The sequence below is a fragment of the Sinohyriopsis cumingii genome, chromosome 15 (genome assembly GCF_028554795.1).
Source record: "Sinohyriopsis cumingii isolate HCF-2022 chromosome 15, ASM2855479v2, whole genome shotgun sequence".
Taxonomy (NCBI): domain Eukaryota; kingdom Metazoa; phylum Mollusca; class Bivalvia; order Unionida; family Unionidae; genus Sinohyriopsis; species Sinohyriopsis cumingii.
The window spans coordinates 16,494,021-16,508,047 of record NC_142975.1 but is presented as its reverse complement, the minus strand read 5'-3'; the positions used below and the strand labels follow the sequence as shown (position 1 = coordinate 16,508,047).

Below are 14,027 nucleotides of genomic sequence, written 5' to 3'. Positions count from 1 at the left end.
GCGAGTGGCGGTCCTAAAAATTACGGCTACCAATACCGGGACAAACAAGGAGAAGTGCACACGGAGTGCAAAGTGAAAGGACTGACTCTGAATTATCGTACCAGTCGAGTGGTCAACTTTGGGGTATTGAAAGAAGCCTTGCAATCGGGAGAGGATGGAAACTTTAAAGTGACCACTCACCAACCGAACAAGATTGTACGTTTACCCACTCACCACATCGTCAGTCGACCCCTGGAAAAAATCTATCAAATCGTGTACCAGAAGCGAGTGAGACTTCCCAATCACTTTACGTTGCCGTACGGTCACATCGATATTGGTCAGCATATAAAAAGGGACAACGTCCAAGACCAATAGTTCATTGTCACTACCAAGACCAATCGACAAAAATGAATCCTTTCAAACAGCAAGTATAGAGCGTAAGACTCAAGTCCAACGAGAAACTCTAGTGTGATTCTATGCCTCACGATCACATCACCAATGCAATACCACATCTTAGTTGTTATGTACTAATGCCATGACAAACTACGTGCAACCAGTGAAACTTCCAGACCACAAAACTTTACCTTATGGACATGCTGATATCACCCAGTATAAAAAGGGACGACTTCCAAGAACAACACTTCATTGCGAGAAAGATGAATAACTCTACGCAGAAGAAAAAAGAGAAGGAACAAACATCATTGACCTCTTTCACCACCATACCGTCACAGCAAAGTGCGTTCAAGAAGGGAAAGGATTCAATAGACCTAAAGGAGTATTTTAGCATCCAAATGACCCAGACAGCGACCTCGAGAAAATTTAGAACGACAACTTACACCTACACGGTGTAATTTAAAGACTTCGCGTCTGACGTTCCAGCCGAGGAAGTATCAGGTTTCATTACGGATCTACTTGACTCACTGTTAGAGGAATTCAAATGTCATTGCCAAGTCAAAGATGAAGGTCGTTTGAGCCTATCTATGTATCACAACAGTTTGAACTCGCCTGTATGTCTCGGATTTAGCACACCTGCAGAAATAACTTCTTCCAAACTTTTGAGGGCTATTGAAGACGTGCGGTCGGTGAGAGAAAAATTTGACATCACCGATGGAAAAGTGACTATTCATATGGCATATGTTGTACCTCCATGGGAAGAAGACGATCTCTTGATCTGCTTACCGATAAGTGTACCTAGCACGATGGACGTAACAGCAGATTTACGTCTGACAGGGAATACGAGATCGGAAACATCTATGCTGGGACACAAGTGGTAGCTGACCAGATTTTAAACAACGTGTGTAACGGATAGAGAGACAAACACGAACTTTCTCTTATTTGATTGTTTGTTACTTGTTTTGTTTTAACTTTTTCTTATAAACGAACATTTAATGTAAATTCGTTGCATATGAAGTGATTTTAGAAAGGAGTGAACGTTAATTTTAAACATTACTTTACTAGAGTCAATAACTAAACAACTCGTAAATATGTTTCTTTTATGTTCAAATGTTTATGTATTTAATGGATAGTGCTTAGACCAAAGCACAGGCCAGAGAGCCCATGTATATATGTACTTGAATAAATGTTTTGAACCCATACAACAGACTTTTCTTTATCGAGTCTCTATTCTATCTGTGAGTCTTTCTTTAGAATATTTCTGTCCTCTTTTCTGTGTGTTTCAATGTGTATTTGCTTGTTTCTGTATGTCTATGTTTGTCCCTATCAACCCTTTGTCCCTACAAATACATTTCACCCTATAAAAGGTTTTGACCCTATAAACCTATGACGTTACCAATGTTTAATTCCCACTGATCCCCAGGTGACATTCCCATGTTCAATTTCCATGTTCAATTCCCCTTGTTGCTAGAGTGACCCAGGGTTTTTCTCCATGTTAAATTTCCCTTGTCGCTAGAGTGGCCCAAGGGGTTTTGTAATGCTAATTCCCATTGTCGCTAGGGTGGCCCCATATACTACTGATGTCTGCTGTGTGACAGTTTATAGCGATATCTAGCACTGGGGCATCATGCCGCAAACATGTAGCATGATGTCCCACCCAGTCACATTATTCTGACACCAGGCCGACCAGTCCTAACACTAACCTCTTAAAGCTGAGCTCCAAGCGAGGCAGCTGTTAGTACCATTTTTGTAAGTCTTTGGTATGAATCGACCTGGGTTCGAACCCATGACCTCCCGTTTCCGAGGCGGACGCTCTAACCACTAGGCCACCGGGTGGGGGATAGTCTATTTAACAAATGGGGCTTGGTATTTTGGGAGGTAAAGATTGTAAGAGTTTGGAAGAATGTAGTAGGAGTATTGTACTAGGAGGGGTAAATTTGGCGTCTATATAGGTAATCGCTAAATAGCCCGTGGGAGAAAATCACCTATGCATTAATAACATTATATGGATTTGCAAGGAACGTTTAAAATAATTAATATACGTAAAACAATACCTTAATTTCTTTCATTTTTTTGCATATGACGTCCATGTACTCGTATCGTCCAGTAGAAAGTGTCCTTAACATAATGCATACTTTCTATATGGAAATAATCCAAAAAATGCTTGAGAATTATTATTCGCATATGCGTCATCACAGAGATTTAGCAGCCGGACTCACTCAAAAGAATACTTTAGGGTTTAATCCGTTCACGTAGACAATGTACAAACGAAAGTTCGTTGGAAATGGTCAAGTTCATGAGTCCATAATAAATGTCTTATATAAACTGGCCACAATGAAGTCATACCAATAACGTCTCGAATGCAAGTCCATAATATATGTATTTCCCTATTTATTTTAGTCATTACCTTATTTTCACATGCTTATAAACTGTATTATCACATTTTTTTTTGTTCATTGAGGAAGTAATGCCGGAACATGTATCACGCTTTGCACGAAATAATGGTATTATTGTGTGTAACATTATAGAGCAGAAATTCTCCGTGTTCATAATATTTATATGCTTTATTTTTTTAAAAACAATATTCTTGTACATCCACTAGTCTTAATATGTTTGTAACTACACAAAATGAAGTGTTGTTTTATTAACTTTAAATGTTCAATTTAACATAGTCATTATGTATATAATTTAATGTTGTTGTTGTTGTTGTGGGGTTTAACGCCATTTTTCAGCACGATAGGCTATACATGGCGGCCAGTATTAATGGTGGAGGAAGAACCCGGAAAACCCCGGAAAGAACCACCGACCCACGAGAAGCTACTGGCAGGCTTTCTCACATGACCACATTGGCTGAATCTTAGACTCGAACCGCCGCAGACAGAGGTGAGATGGCAGTGATCCGTAACGAAGAGCGCTTTAGACCACTCGGCCACTCGGGGCCCCTATAATTTAATGTAAAAAAGGAATATTTATTTTAAAAAATAGTAATAAAAAATGAAATAATTTTTAATTTATGGGTCTTTTATACTTTATATTTACCAAATTTGTTATGAAATATCAATACATCTATATTTACTTGGAATAAACCTTGCTGGCATTACTAATCATGTAATTTCTTCCGTAAATCAGTTACAGATAAAGAAAACCACTGGGATATATTGGAATAAACCTCACTAATATCCAAGAATGTGCATATTATAATGAGCTTTTTTTTTTATAAGAACTTTTATTAATCGCAATATTTTTCATGCAATTTTGAAGAAAAGGAAATATCATGAATATGCAAGAATGTGATTGTATTAAAGAAAGGAATAATTTAGACGTATATTTTGATGTTGGAAAATCTACTGTGAATAATTGCCATCATTTCCACTTCTAAATAATGGGGTAAAAACGGTAATTTTATAGAGTAACGGACTCGTGTTCTTGACGTTTATTATGTTAAAGAAAACAACTTGTATTCGCTGCATACATTTGTTGGTATATTTATTTGATTGTGCTATACATAAATACTTTGGGCCCCGAGTGTCCGAGTGGTCTAAAGCGCTCGCCATTACGGATCACTGCCATCTCACCTCTGTCTGCGTGAGTTCGAGTCTCAGCCTCGGCTAACGTTGGTACCTGAGAAAGCCTGCCAGTAGCTTCTCGTGGGTCGGTGGTTCTTCCCGGGGTTTTCCCGGGTTCTTCCTCCACCATTTATACTGGCTGCCATGTATAGCATATCTTGTGCTGAAAAATGCGTTAAAACCTACAACAACAACATAAATACTTTACAAACTTTTTTTTTGCCCTATCTCCAGTACGGCTTTCAAAAATATCATAGATCCCAAGCGTCTATGTGATGGAGATCATAGTCAGATCAAACATCTAGCGCCACAGGAAATTTAGGACACACGGTACTACCAATAGTAAACATATGGAAACACCATCATATTCAAAATTCAATAATTTAAAATTTCTGGGTGCTGATAATGAGACCTATAATTCCCCATGCACATCTAACCTTGGTGAAAGCTTATGTGTGGAGAACACCATATGACCCGCGGAATTTTGTTTACATACATGTGCATGAAACACGTGTTATTGATTCTGCACCAAATGAATCAGCTGCTACTTTCATTATTGAGTACTCCTGAGTCAAGCCTGGAAAAATGCTAAAATTGCATCAGTAGAAATTTATCTATATTTCTTTTTACATTACATATAGGAAAAGCTCTCAAAAGATATTTTTCCTAAAATTTTAATTTTCATTATTAACCAATTATGGACCACCAAATCCGTAAATACTCTATTATTTCACCCATTTCTAGACTGGTTCACAGTTCTTCCGTATAATTAGTACCTTGTGTCCTTTAGCGATATTGCCATGCTTTGGATAAATTTGTGAATTAGGTTGTCAGGCTGTCGTTCTTGAAATTTATGTGAGGCATGTACCCTCCCATGGTCACTTCACAGTATCTGGTCAGTGCAGTACCAGTGGTCGGTTAGGAAGCAGAGCTAGCCATCATTAGCAGTAGACACATAGGTTCAAGGCGAGTGGAAGATCATAAGATCAGAGTGGATGCCAACTGTTTTGAATTTTATCAAGCTATTAAGTACACATTGTTTTAAAAATGATCGCCCAGGGAAGGGCTTGCGTTTGCACCGTGGGCATTACGTGTTGTCAAAATGGCAGTGGGACGTGCAAAATGCATGTATACATTTGGGGTTGGAGTGCATAAACTGCTCATTCTATGAACTTCATTTGAGTTGGCAGGTCAAGTGAATGATATTCTTGTTTGACTCTGTCCAAAAAGATGGACCTTTTAACCTCATTCGTGTATTTTATTTTTTTTTTGGTTTGTTGTGTTTTTGCATGAAGTTTTATATTGGGCTGTGAACATGCAACATTAAAATTGTGCATGAAAAGTGACCCTTGCACCCCTAACAAGACTTTGTTTTTTTTACGTGTTTAGGCACAAACAATCACTAACACAAGAAAGAATGAAAATATCAAGCTTTGAAAAATATAATAAATAATTTATTTCCCTGGAAAAAAATATTGTACAAAAGAAAAAAACCCCAACAAGATAAGGTTTCAAGAATCAAATCCATAAGTAGTCCAAGAATAATCCATGAATACAATTTAAAAGTCCTAATAATGCAATGTCGTAATGATTCCATGTTCGAGACCTCTGAAGAATCCAAAGATGGAAGGCGATGACATGCTGTAACCTGTACTGTGTTGAAATCTACAATTCCTTGTAGAAACACAATAATTAATCCTCTGGTTTTGGACATTCAAATAACATTTTATAAGAACTGTCTTTTTTCAAGAATTCTGTATGAGCACAAAATATTAAAACTCAAAAATTCAATACTGGTCACATCAGAAGAAAACAACTTGACATCAAGTGTTTCAAAGCCCCAAAACTCTTAGATCTCTCTCTCTCTCTCTCTAAACATCATGATTTATACTAAGTATTTCACAATTTTGGAAATTCCTAATTGAGAAATAAAGGATCACGTGATCATGTTTACATATAAAAATCACTAGCCCCAGTATGTTTTTGATAAGAACCAATCATTTTATTCTGAGAAAAAGTTGTTTACTTGACCCTCAATCAAGGTCAGGAATTAAGTCAAAAATAGAAACAACTGTTTCTATTATTAGGTATTTATGGAAAGATTCAGGTCAAACTTAATTTTGTGGAAAATATCAAATTCCTTGTAAACAAAATTACATTACATTTTCATGTAAAGAAAATAAAAAGATTCCAAAACCCACAAACAATCAAATCAAATCAAACACAAATTAAATCATCAAATATAAAACTTGTATTGCTTTAAATTCGAATTTACAGTTGCCTTAAACTGTAGGGGTTCAAAGAGCAACAATAAATCAGAAATAGAAGAACATTATCGATGATCATCCACATTGATGAATTGATGTAGGGTTACTGGGGATGATGTTTTTATAAAATTAAAAAAATAAGAAATTTAACAACTGATAAGAAACTTTGTACCTTGGAGACTTTCACTAGGTAGAATTCCCAAAGTATGACTTTATGTTTGATTTTGGCATGTTCACAATGTTATCATCTATGATATTGTTCAAAACCACTAAAAAGTTCTAGTTCCAAATTCTTGGTCATTTTTATATGTTGATATTTTTTCTTTCTTAATTTATCATCATTCCCCTAGGTTATTTAGGTAAAAATATTTTGAATCACAATCCCAACTTAAAACTTAATTTCCTGACCCCCCCTCCCAAGATTCATATACACATTTAAAAAAACCCACAGTACTTGATTAGCTTCTGTTTGGCTTTATTACTCATACACAGCAAACATGATTATTTTCTGGCTATTCAGAAAGAGTTTAATTTCTTTATGATCCAGAAGATATTTTAAGAATGAAAACACATGTGTTAGCTTATTGGCAAATATCTTGCACTAAATACCCAGGTAACATATATATACTTAAAAACGATGATGCCATAAAATAAACAAAAGAGATAAAACTTTTAATTTTTTAATTGAAGATTTGGAAAAAGAAATCATTTATCTCATTTACTGTAACGTGTTATTTAAGTAAGTTTTTAAAACATTGCTCTGTTTTTGGATTCAAACTAGTTAACAGTAATATTTCTTAGTTTTGTTTACTGACAGTACTTAGAGGTGACTGGTGACTTGCACTTTAGACACAGGGGTCAAGCTTGATTTGTATTTTAGTATTTTAGGGAGAAGTAACTTCTCCTTTTGGACAGAATAGGGAGAAGTGAGCTGAACAGGGAGAAGTGGGAGCAAAGCCAAAATGGGCTAGATATATAGAACAGTATTCATACTTGGAAATGTGTTATGAACGGAGATATATTGTGCAATGCATTTTTAGAAGAGCACAGTATAAACTATACATTATAATAACTGACAGGATTACATTATTGCAATTACAAATAGGTACAAATACTTAGAACAATATATTAATTTTTTTTATTTTATTATTGCTTCCTTAAACAGCTAGAAAATGCACTTGCAAACATGTCTCAACCAATTTGAGTGCATGTGTGTGTGTGTGATTTGGATTTTTGATGTTGCTGTAACAAATTGTCAGTCTTATTGCTATGATGTCTGCAGTGTGACAGTTTATGGTAATGTCTATCACTTGGGCATCATGCTGCAGACATGTAGCATCATGTTGCACCCAGTCACATTATCTTGACACCAGCTGAGCAGTCCTAATGCTAACCTCCTAATGCTGAGCACCAAGTGAGGCAGCTGCTAATACCATTTTTATAAGTCTTTGTTATGACTTGGCAGGGGTTCGAACCTGCAACCACCCGCATCTGAGGCAGACACTCACAGTGAATTGATAAGTGACCTGAACTTTACAAGTGCATGTTTTGGGAGTTGATTCAAAATCAAGTGTAAATCTTTTGGACTGTCCAATTTTTGTAAAGAAAGAAAGGACATGTGATTCTCAACATATTTATTTTGAGAAGAACTACCAGATCCCTGTCATTGTCGCAGCAATCTGGACAAATCCAGATTCATCAAGCAGAGAGCACATGTTAATGTGGTAGTCATGGATACAACAAAACCATCATTGACTTGTGCTCTAATATGGATAAATATAGAGTGACTAATAAGTATTTCATGGGCCTATATGTCTAGATAATGTTATTTAATAATTGAAGAACTTGTTCATGGCTGCTTGTATAGATAGCAGTTTTGGAATTTTTTCTCCTTAGTTACTCTTGATATCTTCTTTGCTTCTTTGCCCACTAAACTCTTTGATCCCTTTTCAGGACTGGTTTTCAGAATTTAAATAAAAACTAGTTTACGGATAAACTGACCTAAAGTCATCCTTGTACCTAAAGTTAACTTAAATTAGACTACTTTGCTTGCTTGGACATGGGTCCAACACACACTAGACTTCATCACTTCAGACATACCATGTGTATGATTCCAAGAATAGTCATTAGAAGACATCTTTTGATGCATCTTTTCAGATTAATAGTTAACTTTACTATAGATTGGAAACTTTCATCCTGCTTAATGTATGTTTATGTAGTTGTCATGATGAAGAGAGGCATCTGAATCAAATGAAATTAACAAATCTAATGTCCTTCTACTAGTCGAGTGGTTGTTAGTGGATGGACGATGCTAGTACCAATTCCTGATTCGTGTGAAATTCAGATCTAATGCATGGATACAGTGATCCTACTCGATGTACCTGGTATATGATGTTTTTTATGACCCCAGTATGATAGCAGTAGGATGCAAATTGTTTTGCTGCTGCTTATCCATCTGTTAGTCTGACTCTTGAATTCATTTGAGTGCAATAGAATATAAATGATAAAACTAAAAACCATGAAATTTTAGACAATATCGGTACGATATAGATTAATTATTTTTCATTATGTTGGATTTCTGTCCATTGTGCAATTTTGGATCTTTTTAAAAATTAATTTTGTAATTTTTAGACTTGTTATGACACTGTGACAAAATTGTTTACATAATTTAAATTCAGTGATAAATGAAATTGGATATGCTTTTATGGAAGGCTGATTTTAGTTTCATGCCGCTAAGGTAATTCATCTATTTTTTTATTATGTGGATTGTCTTATTTGGTATGGAATTGCGACATAAATGTTTTTTTAAAGATAAAAATAATATTTGTACTCTTTTCAGATTTAAAAACAGTGAGGAATTAGTACCCATTGTCACGAATAATACCCATATATTGCTCACAGTCTTTGTGCCACAAACAAATTGTGTTAAAAAGAAGGAGATGGAAAAGTAAGTAGTGATAGTCACTATTTGTAGCTTGATTCTTCTATTTTTGTACCTCCCCAAGAGAGCACAGGACCAACAAACCTGGTTCTGGGCTACTCTTCAGAATGGCCCATTGGTGTTCTGGCAGCTGTTCCAAGATTTATGATATTTGATGAGGGGGAGGTACCTTGACATATCAGAATGTGGGGGATCTGGGTGGTAAAGGATGTATCTCAGAAACTAATGAAATCTTGGCAGCAACCTTGCAAAATAGCTAGGTTTCATTGTTTATGTCCAGTACTGTTCATTTTATGACCTCTATATGCTGTCCATTTATAACAGTATGATATACAAAAAAATTTCCTGTCAATTGACAGATTTAAAAAAGGGATACAGGTGAGGCTAAATTTATGCAATTAGATGGATTCCTGAGGTTATGGTGTAAAGAGAAAGTAATTGTGATGTCTTGGTGAGTTGCATGTGCATGCACATATGTGAGCTGCACATAAGTCATTTTAGATTTTTTATATAAAATTACAACAAAGGAAGTAGTTTTGACATGCAGCCAATAAGGGGGCATATTAAAAAAGTAAGAATCAGACAACCAAGATGTAACTTGTACTTACTGTCTCCAGTCCATAGAATGATGAAGTATCAGTTGGTTTGATATCAGTGACTGGTATGTAAATATTCTATAAGAACAACAGAAAATGGTTAAAAATGACCCAGTTTACATTAGTTGGATTAGAGAAATTGTGAACAGTGTCTGCTTCTCATTACCAAATGGGAAAGAAAAATTCTTGCTATTGACGTTTCCAGGTACATCAAAATTGAAATGACCTAAATTAGACTGCAAAACAAGGATGTAACAAAATTCTGTCAATTCCAGTGTGTCGGGTCTTTGGTTATTATTTGGATAATCGATAGTGAAAAAGAAAAACTGCTGTCCACACACATCACCAATGAATCAATGACTAATTTTAATATACAAATCTTACTGTTCAATGTGGTAAGAAGAAAGATTGGTTGTTAGGTGTCTTTCTTATCAAACAATCACAACATCGGTTGGATATTTTCTATGTTGGTGCTAAAATGTTAGAAAATAAATTCCATCAGTTCTGATATTGCATCTTAAATCTTTAGTAAAACCCCATCAAGTTCATGTTTTACATAAAACCTATTAGGAACTGACCAATTGTATGGAAATATATTGCCCTTAAGCTGCTATTTAAAAAGTGAATAACATGAACACGTGTAATAATTACGAAATGTTTTGTCTGCATGCATTTTAAAGGTAATTCATTATACTACCTCCAGCAGCAATGGCCAATGCACTGATTAAAGCACGTACATACTGTTTTTGTACTCCCATGCTGAATGTCAGTTATCTCTTCATAGTTCCAATGCATCAGCTTGCAGTAGCTTGTGTAGCACTTATACCCAGGGGAGGGGTCTAACTTTCTACATATTTATACATTAGTTGTATATTCTTGTGTATGATTTAGTGTTGAGCTTGGTTGTTTTTTTCTTACACTGTAGAAATACAGTTATTCCTGGAATCATGAAACCTGGTGAGATGATGCCTCTTGATGAGTACTGAACCCTTTGTTACAAAAGTAGACCACTGTAATCTAGATTTCATGCTGCACTGGCTTTGATTACATTTTGTAGTTTATTTTCAATCTGTGTTCATAATAGAATCATTAATGTAGATGATTTTATGCATCTCTAATAGTACCACACAGTTATCACAAAAGAAGGTCACTGTGACTAATTCATTCATGCTAGATCTATATACATCCTATCCTATTCAGAGGGCACTTTCTGATCATTGCATTTGGAAGAAGGAATGAATATGTTTATTCATTGGTAAACTTTCAGTATAAATGAATTTACATGGTATGCTGTGGTAGGTTACCTGCCGCAGGTTAACTGGGTATTGTGAATGGGAATGAGTAGAGGATATAGATGAGTGTACAGTATACTACATGCATTTCATGTGAGTAGAGGATATAGATGAGTGTACAGTATACTACATGCATTTCATGTGAGTAGAGGATATAGATGAGTGTACAGTGTACTACATGCATTTCACATGAGTAGAGGATATAGATGAGTGTACAGTATACTACATGCATTTCATGTGAGTTGAGGATATAGATGAGTGTACTACATGCATTTCATGTGAGTAGAGGAAATAGATGAGTACAGTATACTACATGCATTTCATGTGAATAGAGGATATAGATGAGTGTACAGTGTACTACATGCATTTCATGTGAGTAGAGGATATAAATGAGTGTACAGTATACAACATGCATTTCATGTGAGTAGAGGATATAGATGAGTGTACAGTATACTACATGCATTTCATGTGAGTAGAGGATATAGATAAGTGTACAGTATACTACATGCATTTCATGTGAAAAGAGGATATAGATGAGTGTACAGTATACTACATGCATTTCATCTGAGTAGAGGATATAGATGAGTGTACAGTACAGTATACTACATGCATTTCATGTGAGTTGAGGATATAGATGAGTGTACAGTATACTACATGCATTTCATGTGAGTAGAGGATATAGATGAGTGTACTACATGCATTTCATGTGAGTTGAGGATATAGATGAGTCTACAGTATACTACATGCATTTCATGTGAGTAGAGGATATAGATGAGTGTACTACATGCATTTCATGTGAGGCTTACTAGAAGTGGTTTATCAAGGTAATTTTTGAGGCATGATCTATATTTGAATTGTTGGCTGTCACTCCAGTGTTAATCAAAGTTTGAGATCTTCTCACAGTAAAATGGGCTTCTATTGGTGGGCATGATGAAAGTTTGTCAATCAGATTTGAAGAACAGTGATGTTGAAAAATGTATGGGTAGAAATTACAAATAATTAATACAAAACAACATTAAATTTATATTTATTTTTTATGAATTCATTTAACACTTCTGCTGTGATATCAAAGATTTTTTCAATATTATTTTCAAATATCATTTGAGTCCTGTCACAGTAGGTAGGTAGGTGGGTGGGCATGTGTATTGTCACAGTAGGTAGTTAAGTGGGTGGGTGGGTTTTACAAAGTAAAACAAGTACTTTCCAAGCAGGGTTAAGGTTGAGGAAGAATGACTACATGAGATAAATTCATAAAATGATAACTTTTAGATGCATTTTGTTGCAATTCTGAATGTTAATAATTTTTTTCATTTAATTAGGAGAGTGAGACTGTCATCAGTGGAAATAAAATAGATTTTAAGTTTAATTTCCCTAAATCTTTACAGTATAAAAGATAAACTTTTTGCAAATAGTGCATATAAAGAGCCACATATTGTTGACAGCTATGTTATCAATAGCCTTAAAATGAGTTTGATTTTCAATACATGTGCTTGTTTCCTGCTTGCAGGGTATACCTTGACTATAATGCCACAACCCCTCTGGAGCCAGAGGTACTCGATGCCATACACTTTGCACTGGCAGAGGCCTGGGGTAATCCCAGTAATTCCTATGAAGAAGGTACTGTATGCCATGACCCTTGACATTATTTGGGGAATTGGCAGCTATCATACGGGAAATTCATTATTTATTGCTATGATCAGGGAAAATTGCTTGAAATGACCAAAGGGACACTGCATAGTACTGAACAGGTATCTGATTCACAGTGCAGTCACATAATTGTCCAGTTGGTAAAACAAAAGCAGTGTTGTCATTGTAGGCTATGGGATAATGTGGTACCAAGGGTCTATTTGCAAACCATGAATTGGGGATTATTTTGTCAACATGGGAAATTTTGATCAGGACAAGAAGGAGCTCTTTTACCACCGTATGGACATTTCTGAATTTTCACTTTTGTAATCTTTAACAGCAGGTGGACACTGAGTCATTAGCAGGAAAATTCTCTTCCATTATCTCATTGGTAGGGGAATTTTATTCACACACTTATTAAAGAAAAGACATGGCTTATTTGATCCTGTCCAGATGGGCATGTGTGAACAAGTAATGTTGTGTGAGGATTCTTTGTACAAGGAATGTATTCACTTTCTGACTCTTACTTTTAGCATTCATGTTTGACCATTATGTCTTGAACAGTTCCACTCTTTCTCTGAATTTATTCTTTGAAATTGCAAATTAATATTTAACCTTATGAATTTCTTTTTGTAAGAAATTAGTTACAATGGTGTCACAGACCTCAAAATAAGGGTACTATCTTGTGATGAAAAAATATGGCATTTGACTAAATGAGTTAATGTATGTTTTGGAAATTTTCATAAAAGTTATCTGAGAATGAATATTTTTGTAACTTGTATTAGCAACCCCAGACAGTGCCTATTCCTTATCGGCAAACAGGGTGAAAATAGACTTTTTCTTATACTGTGTGCACTAAATTTATATTAAAATAAACACTGATAACAACAATTTTATGAAATAAACTTTATTTAAAAGGGCTTTAAATTATCCACAAAAGCATATAAATGTCATTATTATGTACATTTTATTATATAACCATATGGGCATGTAATTATCAAACAGTTATCAAAATTGACGGTTCTCAGTTAATTGCTATTTCCTGTGTGCATTTGTTGACACCAGTATGTTTGTTTTGCAAATGCAGGTCAGTAGAACCTCATGAATATTAGTGAGGTTTGTCACTTGAATGGGCAATGAATGACGTTTCCGATGGTGTATTGAAAATTTGCAGATGATGACCCTATGCTGAGAAAATAGTCCCTAAAGTCTCGCTAAATTTTTTCAACTCACGAACGTCATATTTCAGTTTTCAGTATACCATTACAAAATACACATTCTAATTTTTCTTTCGATACCAATTTTTTGTTGTTGAACAAATATTTAAGTACCTGCATTCAATTTCGAAAGTAGGCCTTTCACCAAGT

The 14,027-nt window shown here is 35.2% G+C and overlaps 1 protein-coding gene across 4 annotated transcripts in view; it reads left to right on the top strand.

The window, feature by feature from the left end:
- Positions 1 to 14,027, top strand: part of LOC149781321 (selenocysteine lyase-like) — a 49,590-nt gene that overhangs the window by 10,825 nt on the left and 24,738 nt on the right. Inside the window, exons 1-3 of one of the 4 annotated variants that reach the window (XM_089935416.1) lie at positions 4,693 to 4,904; positions 9,045 to 9,152; positions 12,542 to 12,651. In XM_089935416.1, the coding sequence (XP_089791542.1) occupies positions 9,145 to 9,152; positions 12,542 to 12,651 (118 nt within the window). In that variant the 5' untranslated portion in view covers positions 4,693 to 4,904; positions 9,045 to 9,144. Of the gene's footprint in view, positions 1 to 4,692; positions 4,905 to 9,044; positions 9,153 to 11,746; positions 11,859 to 12,541; positions 12,652 to 14,027 lie in introns of those variants that run through there. The other 3 variants (XM_089935417.1, XM_089935418.1, XM_089935415.1) reach the window with 3 other exon arrangements.